General features: G+C 48.3%; 1 protein-coding gene across 3 annotated transcripts in view; it reads right to left on the bottom strand.

Moving 5' to 3' along the window:
- Nucleotides 1-24892, bottom strand: part of USP32 (ubiquitin specific peptidase 32) — a 1392279-nt gene that overhangs the window by 566982 nt on the left and 800405 nt on the right. For all 3 annotated transcript variants that reach the window (XM_085649438.1, XM_085649439.1, XM_085649440.1), the window contains one exon: nucleotides 2195-2278. In XM_085649438.1, coding sequence (XP_085505564.1) covers nucleotides 2195-2278 — 84 coding nt within the window. The remainder of the gene's footprint in view (nucleotides 1-2194; nucleotides 2279-24892) is intronic.

Genomic DNA, 24892 nt, shown 5'->3' with positions numbered 1-24892 from the left:
TTACAGGCCACCTGGACCACGAACCGGCCTCAGCGACGCCATCACTAAATTAATCACCCCGCTTACCATCGAATACGAACAATACATCTTCCAGTGGACAACACCACTGACATCAACTACACAGACATCCTCGATAGTCTAGACAACATTGACCTCAAGCAGATAATCACCGCCCCTATGCACAGAGCCGTATACATGCTGGACCCCATCTTCATGCCAAGCAACAGAATCAGATACAGCCACACCTCGGAACTCACCTGGCTGGACCACTCCATCATACACTTCACCCTCGCAGGACCTGCCCACACCGCCCGAAACAGTCACAGCTCCCCCTTCCACAGCTGGTCCAAGGTGACTCAGCAACAATGGATAGACGCCCTCTATATCACACAGCCCAAAGACACCACTAACTTGGACCAGGAAGTACAGTACCTGAACGACTGGATCACCAGCGCCACTGACCAAGTCTCTCCCACCAAACCAGCCAAAACACACAAACCGTCCAAATAGGCCAGCAGGTACACCCCGGAACTCAGTACATCAAAACGCCGGTGCAAACAACTAGAAAAAAGATGGCGCAGCAGCAGGAACTACACTGACAGTCACCTTCAAATCAGCCTTCAACGACTACCATCGACAAATCAAAGCCTCAACAAAAGAGTCCCTGACGCACCGAATCGATACCAGCGCCAACGAAGCCAAGGACCTCTTCACCATTGTCAAAGAGTTCACTTGCCCGTCAGCCACTGAAAATTGCCATCACCTCAGGACAGCAACTCAGCAACGCCCTCGCTGACCACTTTCATAAAAAGATAACCACCATCTATAAAAACTTCGATCCCCAACCCTCCAATCGATCACCACCACCTGCTCACCGCAAGTGAACAACTCAGCACACCGAATACTACCCTCCTTATGAACTCCATCCACTCGGGAGAACCCACCTACCCCTACCGACTCTTCAATCCCGGAAAGGACAAGACCAGCTGCCAACTCACCACCATCCTCACTGCCTCAATAACCACAGCCACCTTTCCTGATGCCTGGAAACGTGCCACAGTCCAACACCTCCATTAGAATCCATCGGCAGACCCCAGCGAGCTATAGAACTACCGTCCCATCTCACTGCTACCTTTACCCACCAGAGTCTGGAGAAGGCCATCAACCTTCAACTCACAGAACAGCTGGAAAGAAACAACCAACTGGAGCCTTCAAATCAGATTTCAGAACCAACCACAGCCCAGAGACAGCTCTTCTCACCGCAGTAGACGACATCTGCACCCTACTCGACAAAGGAGAATCAGTCGCCCTGATCCTCCTTGACCTCCCCGCGATCTCTCACCAAGAAGCTTGAAGTTTGTACGTAATCACGTCAGTTGTAAATAGCTTCAAATAACCACTGGAGTAACCAGATAGTATTGGAACGCTGCACTCAGGAGAGCTTTAGAAAAAAGGTTCAGCAGTGTTGTCACAGGAGATAAGATTTCTGAATAGCTAGTACATTTTTAAGCGTCTTTTTTTTACACAATTTCTGGCAGGTCAACAAGAAATCATACAAAGGTTGGAAAAGCAGTCCTAGGTTGAGATATTGCTAATGCCAATCAGGTTTATGTTCACTGCTCAAGTCTAACCTCTTCTTTCTCTAGTATAGCCTCCATTCTGACTAACACTGTACCTGTGGGTATTGTTAACATCAGGAGGCAGCAATAACACGGGTTTATGAGTAATCCCCCAAAGATCACTAAGTATTGGGGAATCACATGGGAGTGACTGTATTATTAGACTGATTTCGGCACACTCCTGAATTCCAGAACATTTTATGGCTGGGGGGACCACCAAGTTTGACCTGGTTCACTTTTCAGCGGCATGCAATATTACTGTGGTGTTCTGCTATCGTTAATCCTTGTGCATACAAAGCCCTAGTCCAGTTGAATTTAATGAGAAGTACATCTCAACTACAAACGTATTACAATGAGGAAATTCAGTACCAAAGAGAATCCAAAAGGTGACATTTAGTTTGTTTTCTTCCTCTGGCATGTTGTAGTCCTCTCCCTGCATTTTAAAGAAGGCTCGGTTTCTATTTTCACCTCACATACGGAGCTAGTTTCTCAATTGAACATATTTTTGACCTGTAAAAAGAGGCAAGCACACATGCAGGAGGACACTGGTTTACTATACACGATAAAAAAGCTACCTGAAACAAAAGGTTCAAAAATTCGTTGGCAAGTGCACTCTTCACGCTCCAGATCTGATAGTCCTCCAAAGTAAGGTGCCCCGTCTGTGAGAAAAGAGAAGAAGAATGGTCGTTACTAAATGCTGAATCTATATCCACTTGGAAAACATGCAAAGTTGCAGCTTTTCGAAATATTTGCTACTCTGTTCAAAGCTGTAAGGAATACCACTCAAGGATCTTGCCCATCTTGGCGGAAACTAATAATTTAATTGAGAAATATTTTTTCTTCAAACTCATAGATGTCTGCTTTCGACTAGCACGTGGTAAGAGTTGCATTTGTACTGACAGCTGTCCCAAAATCCCACATACTAGCGTTTGCTTGTGAATTTACGATACAATGGAGGAAACTGGAGAAAGGGACGCTGGGTACAGGAGCTGTAAAACACAATCCGTATCCACCTTCCAGTCACCACCTAGCTGATAATACTGCCGCCATGTGGTGGGAGTGGTGACTAATCCCAACAGCTCTAAGCGAATACGTGGTTTAACCAGTCAGGGTAAGTGGCATATCATAGGAATTGGGCAAAGATTCACAATTTTGACTCTACTAACGTTTGAGTGGCAGGATTCTCGCGGGTCTCGAAGTAGTACCAGACACACGAATGCAACAGCAAATTAAGAAAAGGGATATAAAATGCAGAGAACAAAAGATGACTTACAATTACCCATAAAAACTTACACATCGGTCTATGGATCCTTTATAATGAGACTTCACCCAGGCAGAAGCCTCGGTGCGCAGATCTACTAGCTCATTTCTTGTCGTCTGGCTTGCGGGATCATATGCCAAATTCTTTTGGAGCTATTTTAAGAATGAGAGACCCGCGTGCATTATGTGGGACTGCTGGACGAGCGAAAATGAACTCAGCGCACCTAGTTTTTTACTCTTTCACCAAATAACTTTTTTTTTTTTTTAATTGGGACATTGTTAGAGAGAAATCCAGTGACCAAGGAAATTAATTGACCCACGCAGAGTATTGCCTGAGCGCATATTACAAGGGACCCGTGTGCCTGCACCGAAATACGAACACATGCAAGGAAAAAGTCTGACGGAACAGTAAACGCAAAATTATTATTTAAGAAACGCATTTTTTTGTTCAAAATCGAACATTCAAAGAAAATATTTAAGCAAGAAACCAAAACGAATTATGAGATAATTGTTAATATAAAGAGGAAATATACGTCCATTTTTCATTTTCCACCATTTGCACAGCTGAAAAGTGGTCATGCCATGTTTGAGACCCTCAAACAGTTCTGGTTTTTGAGCCAACTGAACTTTACATTCTTGAACGTTTAAAATGATGCTTGCCAAAAATCGAAAACTGGCTGAAGGTGTCATGACAATGGACCTCCTGCCGCTAGTTCAATTTAATCGTGCTATCGGTGTACATCAAGGGCTGTGCAAGCAAGCTTTTAAACATATATATAATAATACTGCCTGCCACTTAAATGCAACAGAAAGGCACAAAATGCCTAAGTTAGTTATGAAAAACGTCAGGCGCGAGTAGCTTACCTGAAAGCTATATTCTTTCTTTGCATTCACGTACTCCTGGTGAGGTATTTTTAATAGGAAAACACTACAATCCAAGAATGGGAAAAGAAAGACTGGTGAGGTGCTCACATCTAGCATGAGACACCACGTTACAGCTACGTATCTTGTTTGTTTGTGATTGTATTTTTGTCTTTTCAGATTTTTCCTTTCGACTAATCAGATGAAAGGACACCTGACTGTAAGTACACGGTTAGGTATTAGCAGTGCTTAATTTGAGCAGGTGCTTCCCGGTGCTCAGCACCGGCACCTAATCCTCAGCACCGGTGCTTATAGCACCAGTGCTTATAGCACCAGTTAAGGACACACTCTTTTGGAAGGCAGGTGATCTTCCACAGAATCACAGGATGTTGATCCACGCTGAGACTCGAACCCAGTTCCCCAGCTCGGAAATCAGCAGCTGTAGCCATTAGGCCAAGTCCTCTCCAGAAAAATTAGTGCCGGGGCTCTCGTCATGAGGCAGTTTGCCCCAGCACATTTGCCCTGCTAGCGCTGCCTCCTGAGGCGAGCCCCGGAACTTTTTATTTTACCAATTAACCACTGGGTATTAGTGATCACGGGTAGGGTACACCTTAGCGTGTGTATACCGCCCGGGTCACGCCCCTTTTGGTCCTGACGAAAACCTAGTACTATCCACTACAGGATACATGTAGACCTTTTTATGCACTTTTTTGCACACTTTCTCACTTTAAAGATACCAGAGGTCTTTTTAACCAAAAAGGTATCTTACCAACAATTTTTAATATTGTCCATTTGCCGTAAAATAAAAATTTTCAGTGAGTTAAATCTGGCTAATTTTTAAATCACTTTTTCACTCACTTACACAAAAAAACAACCCGCTCCACTGTAATCAGGTGTCGTAGCACACCCGGATGGCATTCGGCTAATCGGGTGGGACCCCGATGATGAAGCACTGTCACCAACCAGGTTGGTGAGTGAGGGGTCTTCTTAAGAAAGGATAATCTCCCTTCTTGTGCACTTCTCCCAACATTTCGGAGACATTGAGTCGTCTCCTGGTTGTACTCCTCTTATTGTTTAACAAATTGAAACATCTCAGTCCACCTCAGTTCACCCAGTGCAACGTGGAAAACTTCCATGGGGGTGTGCATCACCCAGTGCAACATGGAGAACTCCTGTGAGGGTGTACATCACCCAGTGCAACATAGAGTTCTCCCCGTGAGGGTGTACATCTCCCAGTGCAACGTGGAGTACTCCCGTGAGGGTGTACATCTCCCCGTGCAACGTGGAGTACTCCCGTGAGGGTGTACATCTCCCCGTGCAACGTGGAGTACTCCCGTGAGGGTGTACATCTCCCCGTGCAACGTGGTGTACTCCAGTGAGGCTGTACATCACCCAGTGCAACGTGGAGTTCTCCCCGTGAGGGTGTGCATCACCCACTGCAACATGGAGAACTCCTGTGAGGGTGTACATCACCCAGTGCAACATAGAGTTCTCCCCGTGAGGGTGTACATCTCCCAGTGCAACATAGAGTACTCCAGTGAGGCTATACATCACCCAGTGCAACGTGGAGTGCTCCCGTGAGGGTGTACATCACCCAGTGCAACGAGGAGTACTCCAGTGAGGCTGGACATCACCCAGGCAATAATGGAGTACTCCTGTGAGGTTGTACATCTCTCAGTGCAAAGTGGAGTGCTGCCGTGAGGGTGTACATCACCCACTGCAACACGGAGAACTCCTGTGACAGTGTACATCACCCAGTGCTATGTGACGTGCTACTGTGAGGCTGGGCATCACGCAGTACAACATGGGGTGTTCCCATGAGGGATTACATCTCCCAGTGCAACATGGAGGTCTTCCGTGAGACTGTACATCACCCAGTGCAAAGTAGAGTACTCCACTGAGGCTGGACATCAGACAGGCAAACATGGAATACTCCAGTGAGGATGTACATCACCCAGTACAGAGTAGAGTGCTCCCGTCAGGAGGTACATCACCCAGTGCAACGTGGAGTGCCCCTGTGAGGAGGTACATCACCCAGGGCAGTGTGGAGTGCTCCTGTGTGGGTGTGCATCACCCTGTACAACGTGGAGTGCTCCTGTGAGGGTGTATATTACCCAGTGCATTGTGGAGTGCTCCTATGTGGGTGTGCATCACGCAGTGTAACGTGGAGTACTCCCATAAGGGAGTACAACACCCACTGCAATATGGAGTACTCCAATGAGTCAGTACATCACTCAGTGTGACATGGAGAACTCCCGTGAGGGTGTACATCACCCATGCAACATGGAGAACTCCCCTAAGGTTGTACATCACCCAGTGCAGCTTCGAGTGCTCCTGTAAGGGTGTACATCAATCAGTGCAACATGGAGTACTCCAATTAGTCTGTACATCACTCAGTGTAACATGGAGTGCTGTCGTGAGGGTGTACATCACCCATGCAACACAGAGAACTCCAGTGAGGTTGTACATCACCCAGTGAAACTTGAAGTGCTCCAGTGAAGCTGTACATCTCCCAGTGCAACGTGGAGGTCTCCCGTGAGGGTGTATATCACCCAGTGCAACGGGGAGCACTCCGGTGAAGCTGTGCATCACCCAGTGCACCGTGGAGTGAACTAGTGAGGCTGTGAATCACCCAGTGCAACTGGGAGTGCTCCCGTGAGGGTGTATATCACCCAGTGCAACGGGGAGTACTCCGGTAAGGCTGTGCATCATCCAGTGCAACATGGATTGCTCCTGTGAGGCTGTGCATCACCCAGTGCAAAGCTGAGTGCTCCCATGAGGGTGTGCATCACCCAGTGCAACATGGAGTGCTCCTGTGAATCACCCAGTGCACCATGGAGTGAACCAGTGAGGCTGTACATCATACGGTGTAACATGGAGTGCTCCTGTGAGGTTGTGCATCACCCAGTGCACCGTGGAGTGAACCAGCGAGGCTGTACATCATCCGGTGTAACATGGAGTGCTCCTGTGAGGCTGTACATCACCGTGCTCCAGGGAGGCTGTGCATCATCTGGTGCAGCGTGGAGAGAACCAGTGAGGCTGTGTATCATTCGGTGTAACATGGAGTGCTCGTGTGAGGCTGTACATCACCCAGTGCACCGTGGAGTGAACCAGTGAGGCTGTTCATCATCCGCTGTAACATTGAGTGCTATTGTGAGGCTGTACATCACCGTGCTCCAGTGAGGCTGTGCATCACCTGGTGCAGCGTGGAGTGAACCAGTAAGGCTGTGCATCACCCAGTGCAATGTGGAGTACTCCAGTGAGGCTATCAATCACCCAGTGCACCGTGGAGTGAACCAGTGAGGCTGTACATCATCCGGTGTAACATGGAGTGCTCTTGTGAGGCTGTATATCACGTGCTCCTGTAAGGCTGTGCATCACCCAGTGCACCGTGGAGTGAACCAGTGAGGCTGTACATCATCCAGTGTAACATGGAGTGGTCTTGTGAGGCTGTACATCACCGTGCTCCAGTGAGGCTGCGCATCACCTGGTGCAGCCTGGAGTGTTCTGTGAGGCTGTACATCATCCGGTCCAACATTGAATGCTCCTTGAGCAGAGTCGGCACTTGTTCCAATACATCCACAGGCGGAAATACATTTGCTGCCCTCACCATTGCTGGTGAATAAAATGAGGTAGCAGTCCCAGGCTGGCTACATCAGAGCAGCGACTTGCCACTGAACACATCTCCGCACCTCCCCCAGCTCACCTGAATCACCCACAACAGCGGTTCTTAACCTGTGGTCCGGGGACCTATGGGGGCCCGCAACGCCTACTCAGGGGGTCTGCGACTGCCTAGAAATTTTAATAATATTAACAGAGTAACAGAACGTATATAAATAAATAATCAAAATGAACATTTTAAAACGGTCAGTAAATGTGAAGGAATTTGAAACTGAAGGCTAAAATTTGAGTTGGTATCCTCAGACTGAGTCACAGGAGCAGCGCAAGTGCATCAAACGGAATATAATATGGCAGATGGGCGGCCTGAAGCTACAACCTTTCCATTAAAATTAAAATGTTATTTTATCATATTTATTATTAAAATAAAATAGCTAATCGTATGAACATTTGATGACTGCTTTTGGATGTTTTTTTGTGTATTGTTTTGCTGTTCAAATTATCGAAATTGCTTAGGCTAGGGTCTCCGGATTCTAATAATGATTAAATGGGTCCAACATAGTCAAAAGATCATGTGCCACTGACCCACAACGTAACTCCCTCAAGCTAGTTCCAGTTTTACGTTAAGTTGGGGAGGGGGGCATAATGTGTGTCAGCAGGGGGTTAGAGCTAGATGGGTGGGCAAGGTAGGGGGCTGATAGGGTGCTAAACAAAGCAACTGTGGCAAATTAAAAAGATTGGAAGCACATTCAACTAAATCACTGGAGCGAAGAATGAGGGACGCTGCTGTTTGCAGGACCTTTATGTAGACTGTTGTTTTTTCCCATCTGAAGATTGCACCCTGGGCCCAGCTCGCCCATGCCAAAAGTCGACCTGGCCTGTGAGGCTATACATCTCCCGGCGCAGTGTGGAGTGATCATGTGAGGCAGTATAACGTGGAGTGCTCCAGTGGGGAGGAACATCACCCAGTACAACGTGGAGTGCTCCAGTGGGAAGGTACATCACCCAGTACAACGTGGAGTGCTCCAGTGGGGAGGTACATCACCCAGTACAACGTGGAGTGCTCCAGTGGGAAGGTACATCACCCAGTACAACGTGGAGTGCTCCAGTGGGGGAGGTACATCACCCAGTACAGCGTCGCGTGCTCCTGGGAGGAGGTACATAACCCAGTACAACGTGGAGTGCTCCAGTGGGGAGGTACATCACCCAGTACAACGTGGAGTGCTCCTGTGAGGAGGTACATAACCCAGTACAACGTGGAGTGCTCCAGTGGGGAGGTACATCACCCAGTACAACGTGGAGTGCTCCTGTGAGGAGGTACATCACCCAGTACAGCGTGGAGTGCTCCTGTGAGGAGGTACATAACCCAGTACAGCGTGGAGTGCTCCTGTGAGGAGGTACATAACCCAGTACAGCGTGGAGTGCTCCTGTGAGGAGGTACATAACCCAGTACAGCGTGGAGTGCTCCTGTGAGGAGGTACATAACCCAGTACAACGTGGAGTGCTCCAGTGGGGAGGTACATCACCCAGTACAATGTGGAGTGCTCCAGTGGGGAGGTACATCACCCAGTACAACGTGGAGTGCTCCTGTGAGGAGGTACATAACCCAGTGCAACGCGGAGTGCACCTTTGAGGAGGTACATCACCCAGTACAATGAGGAGTGCTCCTGTGAGGAGGTACATCACCCAGTACAAAGCAGAGTGCTCCTGTGAGGGGGTACATCACACTGTACAACGTGGAGTGCTCCTGTGAGGAGGTACATCACCCAGTACAAAGCGGAGTGCTCCTGTGAGGGGGTACATAACCCAGTACAACGTGGAGTTCTCATAGTGAGGGTGTGCGTCTCCCAGTGCAACGTGGAGTACTCCCATGGGGGTGTGCATCACCCAGTGCAACATAGAGTTCTCCCCGTGAGGGTGTACATCTCCCAGTGCAACGTGGAATGCTCCCGTGAGGGTGTACATCACCCAGTGCAACGTGGAGTTCTCCCAGTGAGGGTGTGCGTCTCCCATTGCAACGTGGAGTACTCCCATGGGGGTGTGCATCACCCAGTGCAACGTAGAGAACTCCCATGGGGGTGTGCATCACCCAGTGCAACATAGAGTTCTCCCCGTGAGGGTGTACATCTCCCAGTGCAACGTGGAGTACTCCCGTGAGGGTGTACACCTTCCAGTGCAACGTGGAGTACTCCAGTGAGGCTGTACATCACCCAGTGCAACGTGTAGTTCTCCCCGTGAGTGTGTACATCTCCCAGTGCAACGTGGAGTACTCCATTGAGGCTATACATCACCCAGTGCAAAATGGAGTGCTCCCGTGAGGGTGTACATCACCCAGTGCAACTTGGAGTAGTAGTTTAGCTTTATTCGACATAAAATATCATGAAAGCAGTACAATTTTAGATTAAAAAGGAGACATATTTACAAAAAAAAATTAAAAAAAAAAAAAATGATTAAATCATGACCTACAGCTTGTGCAATGCAATTTCCAATGCAAATTTTATAAAATTTGTTTGTAATTTTTTTTTTTTTAAACCATAAAAGATATAAAGCTATAGTGTTGGCTAAAAAACCTATATAAAAGAGTGGCCTGGAATTAATACCCCAATTGGCTGGTCTCTAATCACAGTGCATCCCTGGGCTGGTGGGGCAATTTGGCTTCCTTACCAAAATCTTGCTTCTTATTAGCCCAGCACAGCCCAAGAATTTGGCCACCCCGCATATCAAAGTAAGTGAAGATACATCTGTACATAGGATGCGGAGTGCATTTCGATGGCTCATTGGTCCTAGGAGTTGGCAAACCGGCTTTAGCCACCTAATTCTAGCAGACCTATACGCCGGACAGGCGAACAAGACATGAGCAATAGACTCGTTATAATAAGCACAACACGGGCAGGGTGTAGGAGTCAAGTTTAACCCTTTCCAACTTGCGATTAGACTGTTGGTAGGGAGTGTCCCGAATCTCAACTTCATATATAAAGCCCCATCTCTGGGGGTCTGGATAAAATCCAGGTAAGGTTCCATTTTACAAGTGGTTTTATGCTGAAAAAACTCCTCAGTCAATTTCCGTAATCTAGAATTTTGGATGGCCTGTGACTGCACCCATTCCCAATAAATTCTTTTTAGAACCTGCTTTGTTGGTGGGGTCTGGCTACACCAAGCCTCTGAGGCCAATGGCAACTTGGAGTACTCCCATGAGGGTGTGCATCACCCAGTGCAACGTGGAGTGCTCCTGTGAGAGAGTACATCACCCAGTGCAACGTAGAGTACTCCAGTGAGGCTGGACATCACCCAGGCAAACATGGAGTACTCCAGTGAGGCTGGACATCACCCAGGCAAACATGGAGTACTCCCGTGAGGGTGTACATCAACCCCACTGCAACACGGAGAACTCCTGTGAGAGTGTACATCACCCAGTGCTATGTGACATGCTACTGTGAGGCTGTGCATCACGCAGTGCAACATGGAGTTCTCCTATGAGGGTGTACATCTCCCAGTGCAAAGTCGAGGTCTCCCGAGAGAGTGTACATCACCCAGTGCAACGTGGAGTACTCCCGTGAGGGTGTACATCACCCAGTGCAACGTGGAGTACTCCCGTGAGGGTGTACATCACCAAGTGCAACGTGGAGTACTCCCATGGGGGTGTGCATCACCCAGTGCAACGTGGAGTACTCCCTTGTGGGTATTCATCACCCAGTGCAACGTGGAGTACTCCCCGCGAGGGTGTGCATCACCCACTGCAGCATGGAGAACTCCCATGAGGGTGTACATCACCCAGTGCTTTGTGACATGCTACTGTGAGGCTGTGCATCACACAGTGCAACATGGAGTTCTCCCATGAGGGTGTACATCAACCAATGCAACGTGGAGTTCTCCCGTGAGAGTGTACATCACCCAGTGCAACGTGGAGTACTCCCGTGAGGGTGTACATCACCCAGTGCAACGTGGAGTACTCCAGTGAGGGTGTACATCACCCAGTGCAACGTGGAGTACTCCCATGGGGGTGTGCATCACCCAGCGCAACGTGGAGTACTCCCGTCAGGGTGTACATCACCCAGTGCAACATGGAGTACTCCCCGTGAGGGTGTGCATCACCCAGTGCAGCATGGAGAACTCCTGTGAGGGTGTACATCACCCAGTGCAACATGGAGTACTCCCCGTGAGGGTGTGCATCACCCAGTGCAGCATGGAGAACTCCTGTGAGGGTGTACATCACCCAGTGCAACATAGAGTACTCCCCGTTAGGGTGTACATCTCACCGTGCAACGTGGAGTACTCCAGGGAGGCTGTACATCACCCACTGCAACATGGAGAACTCCTGTGAGGGTGTACATCTCCCAGTGCAACGTAGAGTACTCCAGTGAGGCTATACATCACCCAGTGCAACGTGGAGTGCTCCTGTGAGGGTGTACATCACCCAGTGCAATGAGGAGTACTCCAGTGAGGCTGGACATCACCCAGGCAATAATGGAGTACTCCCGTGAGGTTGTACATCTCTCAGTGCAATGCGGAGGGCTGCCGTGAGGGTGTATATCACCCACTGCAACACGGAGAACTCCCGTGACAGTGTACATCACCCAGTGCTATGTGACGTGCTATTGTGAGGCTGTGCATCACGCAGTACAACATGGGGTGTTCCCATGAGGGATGACATCTCCCAGTGCAACATGGAGGTCTCCCATGAGACTGTACATCACCCAGTGCAAAGTAGAGTACTCCACTGAGGCTGGACATCAGACAGGCAAACATGGAGTACTCCAGTGAGGATGTACATCACCCAGTACAGAGCAGAGTGCTCCCGTCGGGAGGTACATCACCCAGTGCAACGTGGAGTGCTCCTGTGAGGGTGTATATCACCCTGTACAACGTGGAGTGCTCCTGTGAGGGTGTATATTACCCAGTGCATTGTGGAGTGCTCCTGTGTGGGTGTGCATCACGCAGTGTAACGTGGAGTACTCCCATAAGGGGGTACAACACCCAGTGGAGTACTCCAATGAGTCAGTACATCACTCAGTGTAACATCGAGTGCTGTCGTGAGGGTGTACATCACCCATGCAACACAGAGAACTCCAGTGAGGTTGTACATCACCCAGTGCAACTTGAAATGCTCCAGTGAAGCTGTACATCTCCCAGTGCAACGTGGAGGTCTCCCGTGAGAGTGTACATTCACCCAGTGCAGCGGGGAGTGCTCCTGTGAGGGTGTATATCACCCAGTGCAACGGGGAGTACTCCGGTGAAGCTGTGCATCACCCAGTGCACCGTGGAGTGAACTAGTGAGGCTGTGAATCACCCAGTGCAACTGGGAGTGCTCCCGTGAGGGTGTATATCACCCAGTGCAACGGGGAGTACTCCGGTAAGGCTGTGCATCATCCAGTGCAACATGGAGTGCTCCCGTGAGGCTGTGCATCACCCAGTGCAAAGCCGAGTGCTCCCATGAGGGTGTGCATCACCCAGTGCAACATGGAGTGCTCCTGTGAATCACCCAGTGCACCATGGAGCGAACCAGTGAGGCTGTACATCATACGGTGTAACATGGAGTGCTCCTGTGAGGTTGTGCATCACCCAGTACACCGTGGAGTGAACCAGCGAGGCTGTTCATCATCCGGTGTAACATGGAGTGCTATTGTGAGGCTGTACATCACCGTGCTCCAGTGAGGCTGTGCATCACCTGGTGCAGCGTAGAATGTTCTCTGAGGCTGTACATCATCCGGTGTAACATGGAGTGCTCTTGTGACGCTGTACATCACTGTGCTCCTGTGAGGCTGTGCATCACCTGGTAGAGTGTGGAGTGTTCCTTGAGGCTGTACATCATCCGGTGTAACATGGAGTGCTCTTGTGAGGCTGTACATCACTGTGCTCCAGTGTGGCTGTGCATCACCTGGTACAGAGTGGAGTGTTCCTTAAGGCTGTACATCATCCGGTGTAACATGGAGTGCCCTTGTGAGGCTGTACATCACCATGCTCCAGTGAGGCTGTGCATCACCTGGTGCAGCGTGGAGTGAACCAGTAAGGCTGTGCATCACCCAGTGCAATGTGGAGTACTCCAGTGAGGCTATGAATCACCCAGTGCATCGTGGAGTGAACCAGTGAGGCTGTACATCATCCGGTGTAACATGTAGTGCTCTTGTGAGGCTGTATATCACGTGCTCCTGTAAGGCTGTGCATCACCCAGTGCACCGTGGAGTGAACCAGTGAGGCTGTACATCATCCGGTGTAACATGGAGTGCTCTTGTGAGGCTGTACATCACCGTGCTCCTGTGAGGCTGTGCATCACCCAGTGCACCGTGGAGTGAACCAGTGAGGTTGTACATCATCCGGTGTAACATGGAGTGGTCTTGTGAGGCTGTACATCACCGAGCTCCAGAGAGGCTGCGCATCACCTGGTGCAGCCTGGAGTGTTCTGTGAGCCTATACATCATCCGGTCCAACATTGAATGCTCCTATGATCACAGTCGGCACTTGTTCCAATACATCCACAGGCGGTAATAAATTTGCTGCCCTCACTATTGCTGGTGAATATAATGAGGTAGCAGTCCCAGGCTGGCTACATCAGAGCAGCGACTTGCCACTGAACACATCTCCGCACCTCCCCCAGCTCACCTGAATCACCCACAACAGCGGTTCTTAACCTGTGGTCCGGGGACCTATGGGGGTCCGCGACTGCCTAGAAATTTTAATAATATTAACTGATTAACAGAACATATATAAATAAATAATCAAAATGAACATTTTAAAACGGTCAGTAAATGTGAAGGAATTTGAAAATGAAGGCTAAAATTTGAGTTGGTATCCTCAGACTGAGTCACAGGAGCAGCGCAAGTGCATCAAACGGAATATAATATGGCAGATGGGCGGCCTGAAGCTACAACCTTTCCATTAAAATTAAAATGTTATTTTATCATATTTATTATTAAAATAAAAAAGCTAATCGTATGAACATTTGATGACTGCTTTTGGATGTATTTTTGTGTATTGTTTTGCTGTTCAAATTATCGAAATTGCTTAGGCTAGGGTCCCCGGATTCTAATAATGATTAAATGGGTCCAACATAATCAAAAGATCATGTGCCACTGACCCACAACGTAACTCCCTCAAGCTAGTTCCAGTTTTACGTTAAGTTGGGGAGGGGGGCATAATGTTTGTCAGCAGGGGGTTAGAGCTAGATGGGTGGGCAAGGTAGGGGGCTGATAGGGTGCTAAACAAAGCAACTGTGGCAAATTAAAATGATTGGAAGAACATTCAACTAAATCACTGGAGCAAAGGATGAGGGACGCTGCTGTTTTCAGGACCTTTATGTAGACTGTTGTTTTTTCCCATCTGAAGACTGCACCCTGGGCCCAGCTCGTCCATGCCAAAAGTCGGCCTGGCCCGTGAGGCTATACATCTCCCGGCGCAGTGTGGAGTGATCCTGTGAGGCTGTATACCGTGGAGTGCTCCAGTGGGGAGGTACATCACCCAGTACAACGTGGAGTGCTCCAGTGGGGAGGTACATCACCCAGTACAACGTGGAGTGCTCCAGTGGGGGAGGTACATCACCCAGTACAGCGTGGCGTGCTCCTGTGAGGAGGTACATAACCCAGTACAATGTGGAGTGCTCCAGTGGGGAGGTACATCACCCAGTACAACGTGGAGTGCTCCTGTGAGGAGGTACATAACCCAGTACAACGTGGAGTGCTCCTGTGAGGAGGTACATAACCCAGTACAGCGTGGGGTGCTCCTGTGAGGAGGTACATCACCCAGTACAACGTGGAGTGCTCCAGTGGGGAGGTACATCACCCAGTACAACGTGGAGTGCTCCTGTGAGGAGGTACATCACCCAGTACAGCGTGGAGCGCTCCTGTGAGGAGGTACATAACCCAGTACAGCGTGGAGCGCTCCTGTGAGGAGGTACATAACCCAGTAAAACGTGGATTGCTCCAGTGGGGAGGTACATAACCCAGTACAATGTGGAGTGCTCCAGTGGGGAGGTACATCACCCAGTACAACGTGGAGTGCTCCTGTGAGGAGGTACATAACCCAGTGCAACGCGGAGTGCACCTTTGAGGAGGTACATCACCCAGTACAACGAGGAGTGCTCCTGTGAGGAGGTACATCACCCAGTACAAAGCGGAGTGCTCCTGTGAGGGGGTACATCACCCTGTACAACGTGGAGTGCTCCTGTGAGGAGGTACATCACCAAGTACAGCGTAGCGTGCTCCTGTCAGGAGGTACAACATGGAGTGCTCCTGTGAGGAGGCACATCACCCAGTACAACGTGTAGTGCTCCTGAGAGGAATTACATCACAGAGTGCAACGCAGAGTGCACCTTTGAGGAGGTACTTCACCCAGTACAATGCGGAGTGCTCCTGTGAGGAGGTACATCACCCAGTACAACGTGGAGTGCTCCTGTGAGGGGGTACATCACCCTGTACAACGTGGAGTGCTCCTGTGAGGAGGTACATCGCCCAGTACAGCGTAGTGTGCTCCTGTCAGGAGGTACATCACCCAGTACAATGTGGAGTACTCCTGTGAGAAGGTACATCACCCAGTACAGCGTAGAGTGCTCCTGTGAGGAGGTACATCACCCAGTACAACGTGTAGTGCTCCTGAGAGGGGTTACATCACCCAGTACAACGTGGAGTACTCCAGTGAGGGTGTATATCACCCAGTAGAACGTGGAGTGCTCTTGTGAGGAGTGCTACTGTGAGGAGGTACATCACCCAGCACAACGTGGAGTGCTCCTGTGAGGCAGTACCTCATCCAGTGCAATTTGGAATGCTCATCTGAGGCGGTACATCACCCAGTACAATGTGGAGTGCTCCTGTGAGGCGGTACCTCACCCAGTGCAATTTGGAATGCTCATCTGAGGAGGTACATCAACCAGTACAACATGGAGTGCAAAAATTAGGAAGAAGCCCAGTGCTCCTTTGAGGTACATCAATTAATGTTCCCATGAAGCAGATTACACAATGTTCTACAGGTGCGCCATACTTTTGCCCCCAAACCATATCTGCTTTAAACCCCTGCTGCTCAGTTCTGAGACAATGCAGTCTTCACAACTCAAACAAGTCCAATATCGACTGCCAAACAGAACGAAACTTATCATAAGTATCATTAAATAGGAGTTACAAGTTTAAGATAGCAACATGTGGGGTCATAGGGCTGCTAGCATAGCTACCCTTCCCCTGCTCAATGGCGTCCCTCAACCTAAAATCAAGACCACTCCCCTGAAACTGGGTAGCCGAGCAATTTGCTAATATGTCCTAAAAACGTTTTCCAGGAATGTGCAAATTTGATCAGGATCACAATATATGCAGTCTATCCCTTTCCACCCCACAATCCATCCAGCACCTACCAGTATTATTTGGATAGAGCACTTTAGCTCCCTGGGAGTAAGGCACCAGGTAGTCAAGAGTTTGCACAAAGCTTCCTCGTGTTAGACATATTTTGATGCCTTCTTCCAATCTGTGCACAATTGGTCCCATTTGGCTATCCCAATGCTCTTCCCGAACCTTCAAGCCATCAGCTCATATGCGATCATTTTTAAAGGGGGCTTCGCAGCGTTTTATACAGTGTACAGAGAGGAAATCTCTCGAGGATTCATCTATGTTACAAAGCTTTTCGAAACATGTGATATCTCTTTGGGCTACCACATTGTCACTACCCAAAAACGAACTGAATATGGCAAGATTTCTTGTCCATCTCAAAGTCTTTCTTACAGTCCCGACTTCGATTTATTATAGATGCCCATAGGCATGGGAGGAGTTAATCAGGGGTTATGGTGTGTAGATGTGTAAAGTAAAGGAGGCAACCAGTTGACCTTCCAACACCCAATCCCAGATCTCCATTAAGGTCTGATAACTTCACTTGTGTCCAGCCACATTAGGACCAGATAACATCGCACATGCATCCTTTTGTAGGCACTCACAACTGTTGCGTACACCTACAAATTGAGGCGAGGGGGTGGGACAGTGCATTTTGTGTGTTTACTGTTTAGCCACGCTGCCCAGCATTGCTAAAAACCATTGGCCAAGCTAATAGGCCCAAAGCTGGAACATAATTGCGTTACCAATGCTTGTAACGTTTATCACAGCATGCGCTTATTCTAACTACATTTGATGGATGCAAAAAAATGCATGTTTTAGTGCAGGGAAGTGCTCCATCACAATGTGTTAAATTAAAATATTGGTTTAAGTTTTTTCAAACTTCGATTGAGCATGACATTGTTGTAAATGGGTTTCATTTTTCGTTGTTTGAGTAGTCCAGAGTTGTTTCGACATCTTGTTGGCAATAAAATAGGACAGTCAAAGAAACACGACCCAGTAACGTGAACAGTGTGTCTCAATGAGTAGAATGATGCTGTAAAGCTGCACACCATTTATGATTGGGTTTAGTAACACTACGTTGTTGTTCATTATATTACCAAACAACAGATTGTGAGCATCTGTTTTGAATGTATTACGTCCATTATCCCCCTATCGTGAATACACCTTAAGTGAGGAGTCTACACCAGCTATCGGGGGTACGTACAACTGTTGCTGTGCATGTAACATTATGTAGCTTTAGTTTTTCCATCAAAAAGTACACTTCTCAACTGTTTGTTTCTTATCTCTTTGGTACAACTACCCTTATCAATCACAGTCCTGAAGACCTACACTTTGTGACACTCCATTATTACTGTCACTGTCGTGGTTCCCTGATATTGCTTCAGTCCCTGTTGCCCTCTAGTGGTGCTCAGTTATCACTTTCATTCAAGTTGAATCAGTTATGTTATGTTAATCAAGGATTTATAGAGCACACAGCTACTTAACAGAGTGTCCCGGCGCTATGACAGAAGAGACAAAGAGCAAAGACTTTGAGACCAAAATTAATTAAGGTGACAAGTTATGGTAGTTGTTGAAACATCCAAGTTTTTAACTGCTTTCTAAACTCCAGAAAGGTAGTGGTCTCTCTCAGGGATAAAGGCAAGATATTCCAAGCGCGGGCCACTTGCACATGGAAAGACCAGATATAATGTGCCCCCAGCCCATGCAGAGCTTTAAAGGCAAGGGTTAGGGCTTTGAAGAGAATTCTACACCGGACCGGGAGCCAGAGTAATTTCTTCAGATGATGGGAAATCCGTTCTCTGGCTCCTAACTTCAGGACCGCTCTGGCTGCTAAGTTCTGAACAATCTGAAGCCTGTTCAGTAAGCACTCCGGGAGGCCAAGATATAGGACATTAACATAGTCCAATCTGGAAGTAATGAGGGCCTGAACGACTAGCTTCCTATGTGTCGTTGGAAATAGATAGAGAAATTTCCAAATCATTTTTAAAAGTCCAAAACATGTGCCAGTCACTGTCTGAACTTGAGTTTTCATGGATAACATGTCATCCATTTTCACTCCCAAATTTTTAGTGTGTTAACTGCCATCTGGGGTGGCGACATTTCGTCAGGCCACCACTGTTTCCAAACGTCCAGAGGAGGGGAGCCAAAGAAGATGATTTCCGACTTCTCAGGGTTGCATTTGAGTTGGTGAGATTGAAACCAAGAGAACACTTCTGCCAGACAATCTCTGATCTTCTGACCATTAAAATCTTCCCCCTTCCTACATGTGAACAACAACTGAGTGTCGTCCACATAAAATAATCTTCGCCTCTCCCGCCTCCGCCAACCAGGCTGGGGGGGACATGTAAAGATTAAATAATACAGGGCTCAAAATAGAGCCCTGGGGGACCCCCACATTTAGGAGTGGGATCCTGGCCGCAAAGGGGGGAGACCATACCTCCTGCCTTCTGTCCTTCAGAAAGGAGGCAAACCATTTCAACACCGTGCCACCAAAACCACACTCCTGTAATCTCTGCAGTAGGCGATCATGGGGGACAGTGTCGAAAGCTGCCGAAAGATCCAAGAGAATTAGGACAGCTTTTCCTCCCTTATCAAGGGTCTCTTTGATTTTTGTCAAACCATTTTTATTGCAGGACCAAATATATCGTACAACACTCAGGAGAAATGTCATTAATGCAGGTTTCTCTCCCCACTGAGCCATTTATCTGTGCAGCATACACAGCCGTATTGCCCACATCCCGGAGGCCGGGCGGCACCACTGAACCATATGGTACATCGTTACAGTTCTTACAAGTACGGTCGTCTTGTGGGGAGATCCGCTGCCCGCTTTTAATGTTAGCCCCCCCACTCCTCCAGATGCACATGAATCTCACCTTCTACATCCATTAAGTTTGATCCTGCAATCCCTCCCTCGGCCCCCCCACCCCAGTGCCTCCCCCCCATAGCGCCTAGCCAGGAAAAGTTGGTATGTGTGGCGGTTAGCAGGAAAGATCCATTAATCACTAAGCGTGTGTGACTGGCAGGGGAGCTGGTACCACGACTGCATCGGCTGCGTCATCAGAGTCCTCGTCTTCCTCCCCCATAGTTAGGCTGTCTCGCAAGGCCTGTACTAACATTTCCCATGCCATTGCCGCTGCCTGAGCTCGCTCATCCGGTTTGCGGTGAGCTAGCTGGTATCTGAGTGTGCTCTCACTAGCCGCCCATTTTAGGAATTCGTTCAGCCATCTCCGGTGTGTTGGACCAGCTTTCGACTTCCACCCCTTAGTCACCTCCCTCTTTGCCAATATTAGGCCCATGTCTATAAATTTGCTGGATATTTTATTCTTGGGCGTGTGCGGGAACCAGTGGAGTATACTAACGGCCACATCGTACTGCAAGTCCATGTCTGCTACCGCGTTCAACGTGCTGCCAATCTCCCTCCAGTACTCCTGCAGGTGTGGGCAAGCCCTCAGCATATGGATCAGGTCTGCTCCCATCTTGTGACACCTAGGGCAAGCAGCCTCCTCAGCCCCAAAGTATTCTCAAGGGTCTCTTTGATGGTCTCAGAGACCTCAAGTAGGGCCGTCTCCGTGCTAAAGTTAGAACGAAAACCTGATTGAAGGAAGTTATTAGTTTCAGCAAAGTTGTAGACTACCGAATGTACATATTTTTCTAACGTTTTAGCAAAAAATGGGAGAAGGGAGATAGGTCTATAGTTGGAAAGTATAGTTTGGTCAGCAGAGGGTTTCTTCAATAATGGGATCACTTTTGCACTTTTCCAATTCTCAGGCACCTGACCAGTGCTCAAAGACAGGTTCATGATGCTGTTAACTGTTGGATTCAGTGTCTCTGCCATGTCGGCCAGAAATTTGGCAGGGCAAGGGTCTGACGGGGAGCCAGACTTCAGACCCTTCATTATTACTAGGGAAGATTCCAAAGGGACCGGGGGGAAGCAGGAAAGAAAAGCATTTCCTATCCTGTTTTGACAATTTAGCAGGGGGCAATTCTTATTTTCAGATCCCTCCGGCAATCTAAACGAGGATTGGATCTCTTTTATTTTCGTGTAGAAAAAATTGGCTAAGTGATTGATCCGATCTGCGGAAAAGGAGGGATGGTTAGATCCAGCATTAGGTGACGAGAAGCTTTTCACTATATTGAAACGTTCTCTACTTTTATTCCTGGTAGATTCGATTTTACAAGCAAAAAATGACTTATTTTCCTCCTGTATCCTTTTATGATAAGTTCTTATTGTTTTCTTATACTTTTCTTCCTTTTCCTTGCTAAAGTCTCTCCTCCAGGCTCTTTCCAGACGTTTACAGTCTTTTCTGGCCTGCGACAAAGTGGCATTGAACCACGGCGCAGACCTTCTGACCGGTTTCGCTGGGCGTATGGTCAAGGGGGCTAAAGTGACTCGAAGAGGTAGGGAAGGAATGCTGCTCCCAATGATTAGATTTCATAGCCCGTCAATTACAGCATAGATGAGCACAGGTCTAGCGAGACCCTACTATCATTGGCGGTCTGTCTCAATTTCCACCTTCTCTTAAGATATCATTACTAGAGCACGCCTGACAGAATGTTGACATGCCTTTTAAAAGGTTTTTCTCTGATAGCTCACACTAGCAAGAAACAATTTTTAAATGCAATTTTTTATTGTGTTTTGGACAACTGGGGAAGGATATGTACATAGTAGTAGGTAACAACATGTCATTAAAAGTGATTGTAAATATATCCTGCTAAAATTGTATTTAATAGGTTTCAGCATCATATACACCCTTAGGTGCATAGATGGTTCAAATGTGTTAATGCAGGGAAAAGACGGGGGAGTATGTTTGTCAGGATCATACTTCAGAGGTGGGAAGACTTGGAGAGGACAGTGGCAGGTTGGTGGGACTGAGGAATAGTCACTGACATGCCACGGTCAGCTCTTAAAGGGTGGTAGGGCTGATTAAAAGTTATTCTCAAGACATATTTGCTCATGAAAAGCTGGTAAACTTGGTGAAATATAATTAATTTGTCAAGTATTAGATATGAAAAGGCGATAGCCTCGTCCCAAGCACTAGTATACATCTCACTCCACCCCAACATTACTGCACCAGATGATGGAAATTAAGCATAAGAAAATAATTAAAAAAAACACCTGTACCTAAAATAGTTATTTTGCTACAAGAAAACAAGGTTGATTAGAAACATTTTCTGCTTCGAAACTTTATTAGGTTGCTCAAACTCCAGGTCTAGTGGCGATTTGTTTATAGGTCAAGTCCTGGTCTTTGTAGCTGTGCAATGGAAATGAATGGATTTGTGTGTGTGTTTAATGACACAGATTCTGTAAGATCTGTGCTGTATGTGTGCTCTGGAGCTCAGTGATGTTGGGATTTGAGAGTGATAGTGACTGAATAAGGATAACGTAGTGTATCTGCCATAGGTTGTGTGACAGTTTGTTTTGTGTGGAGGGAAGGGGTGTGATATCTGGGTGTGATTTATTTGTTGTGTTAAATAAAATTATTGGATTGACTCTTTGTACATGTGAACAGTGGATTCTATAATAAACCTTAGGTTTTGCACGGCGTTTCTTGTTGGATCTGAAAATACTATATCTTGCGCACTTCTGCAGATATTAATTTTTATTTTATGTACTTTTTTATTTTATTTATTTTTTTACATTTTATGATATTGTGATGCATTTTCTGCCGGAATTGTTTGCTTTTAGCATCCACCCCCTTTTGTGTATTTCCTATTAATGTTTATATAGGTCATATCTGAAAGGCTAACTAGAAACCCATACTCTTTCAGGATTTATCTTAATTGTCAGAATATGTCAGTGTCAATATTATAGATGCAAATTCTTACCGACAACTAGTACTTCGTTGCTGTATTTATTTATAAACAAAACTCAAAATTAAATTCACTTATTTTTTTGTGATGTTAACATTAATAGCCACATCGTTCATTAGATATATCAGTAAATCAACACTCCTGTAATCTATACGCACGATGGGTATTTATAGGCATAACTGTATTGTGTATAGCACTGTATGCGCCGAATGTCGAGCAGTCTTCATTCCTAGCTAGCTTGTCCACGGTGGTGGCGCAGTACGCGGGTCTCCCTTGGCTACTGGGAGGGGACTTCAATTCGGTCCTTGACGTACGGCTTGATCGATCCTTCCCGCCTCTCCGTGGTACGCACGTGGGCTCGAACACACAGGCTTTGACCAACTGGATGTCACGCTGGGCTTTACTTGATCTGTGGCGCAATTTGCACCCTGATGACCGCGTTTATTCATATTATTCGGCGGTTCACGACCTCCATGTCCGTCTGGACAGGGTGGTGGGCTCCCACTCTATGCTTCCCCTGTTGGTTCGAGCTGAATATCTGGGCTGGACGTACTCAGACCACAACCTCCTCAAGGTGGGTCTCCGGAGGATGTGGAGTTTCGCGCCTCCTAGGCACTGCAATAGAACAGTTTTTTTACCTTAACGAAGGCACCACAAGCAGTGAGTTACTGGAGTGGAATGCCCATAAGGTATGCATTAGGGGGCACTGTTTGGGCGCAACGTGGAACATCCGAAACAACTTGCGAGTTCCCTCGCTGTCTTGGAGTCTCGCCTGCTCGTGAGAACTGTATGGGGAGGGCAGCGGTCGAGATTCGGACCAACTACTGGGACTTCGGGCGCGCCATGCTGAACTGCTGGAGCGCCTGCGATGCCACAATTATGCGGCCCATTCGGTTCGAGTTCATGCTGCATCGGATAGGGCGGGGAGGTTATTGGCCTGGCTAATCCGGCAGGAGGCTGCCCACACTCCGATAGGCGCTATACGCGGACCTGATGGATCGTTGGTGTACACGCAGTGGGAGATTCACCAGGCGTTGACGGCACATTACACATCCTTGTATCAGTCGACAGGAGGTCGGCAGGCACACGACCTAGATCAGTTTTTGGAGGCTGCGGGCCTGCCCATGGTCCCGAAGGAGTACCAGGAGTCACTTGAGTGCCCCCTCACTGTAGATGAGATTAGGGATGCAGTCTCCTCTCTGGCCACTGGGAAGGCGCCAGGTCCTGATGGGCTCCCGGCAGAGTACTATAAATCCTATAGGGAAACGTTGATACCCAAGCTTCACACTCTTTATCTGGCCGCCCTAGAGGAGGGTGCCCTGCCTGGGTCAATGCGAGAAGCCTATCTGATTTCCCTGCTTAAGCCTGGACGGGATCCCACCCAGTTGGGGTCCTACCGCCCACTGGCCCTACTCAACACGGATTACAAAATTCTGGCGAAGGTATTAGCGAAAAGTTTGGCGCTGGTGGTACCGGCGCTGATACATGGGGACCAGAATGGTTTTGTAACTAAGCGCAGTACCTCTCTTAACTTGCTGCGGTTTTTTCGTGTGGTGGCAGACAGTGTCCAGCGATGGCCCAGAGCAGGCTGCCTGGTCTTGGACCTTGATAAAGCATTTGATTGTCTGGAGTGGGGATATCTGGTGGCGACGCTGTCCCACTTCGGGTTGGGCCTCGGCTTTCTTCAGCTTGCAGCCCTGCTATATAAGGGCCCTACAGTGAGAGTAAGAACTGGACCGTACATATCCGGCGCCTTCCCGGTTGGTCGTGGCACTAGACAGGGGTGCCCGTTGTCACCCCTCTTGTTCGCACTCGCAATGGAGACGCTGGCGGCTACACTTCGCAAGGAGCTGGCTGACGGCATCCCGCTAGGCGATGCGACACATCAGGTGTCCCTCTATGCGGATGACCTGCTGGTCTTTGTCAGGGAAGGGTCTTGTATTCCTACTGAGCTGGAGCGCATTCTGTACGAATTTGAGGCGCTCTCGGGGCTCCGGGTGAATGCCGCCAAGTCCTGTCATTATGCGTTCAGGGTAGACACCCGGGATCCTGGTTATCGCCTTGGGGGAGAGCAGGTGCAGTGACAGCCGGACACTTTTCGCTATCTGGGTTTCCAGATATACCGCCGGCCGGCGGATCTTCTTGAAGGTAATCTGGGAAGAGCTGTATCTGCGGTCAGGGCTCAGATGAAGTTCTGGAGTACGCTTCCCCTCTCGGTCACTGGCCGAATAGCATTGGTTAAGATGGTGAGCTTGCCCCGTCTACTGTACTATTTCGCCAACCTGCCCATCTATGTCCCAGCGTCCTTTTTCACGGGCTTGACGCGATCCCTTCGAGACTTCTTATGGGGCGCTGCGCGGCATAGGGTCGCGTTGCCCAAATTGTATCTCCCCACTGGCCAGGGAGGACTTGCAATGCCCT

The sequence above is a fragment of the Triturus cristatus genome, chromosome 3_2 (assembly GCF_964204655.1).
Source record: "Triturus cristatus chromosome 3_2, aTriCri1.1, whole genome shotgun sequence".
In the NCBI taxonomy this organism is placed as follows: Eukaryota; Metazoa; Chordata; class Amphibia; order Caudata; family Salamandridae; genus Triturus; species Triturus cristatus.
Note: the sequence above shows the minus strand (reverse complement) of the source record. Positions and strands in the feature narration are given on the sequence as shown.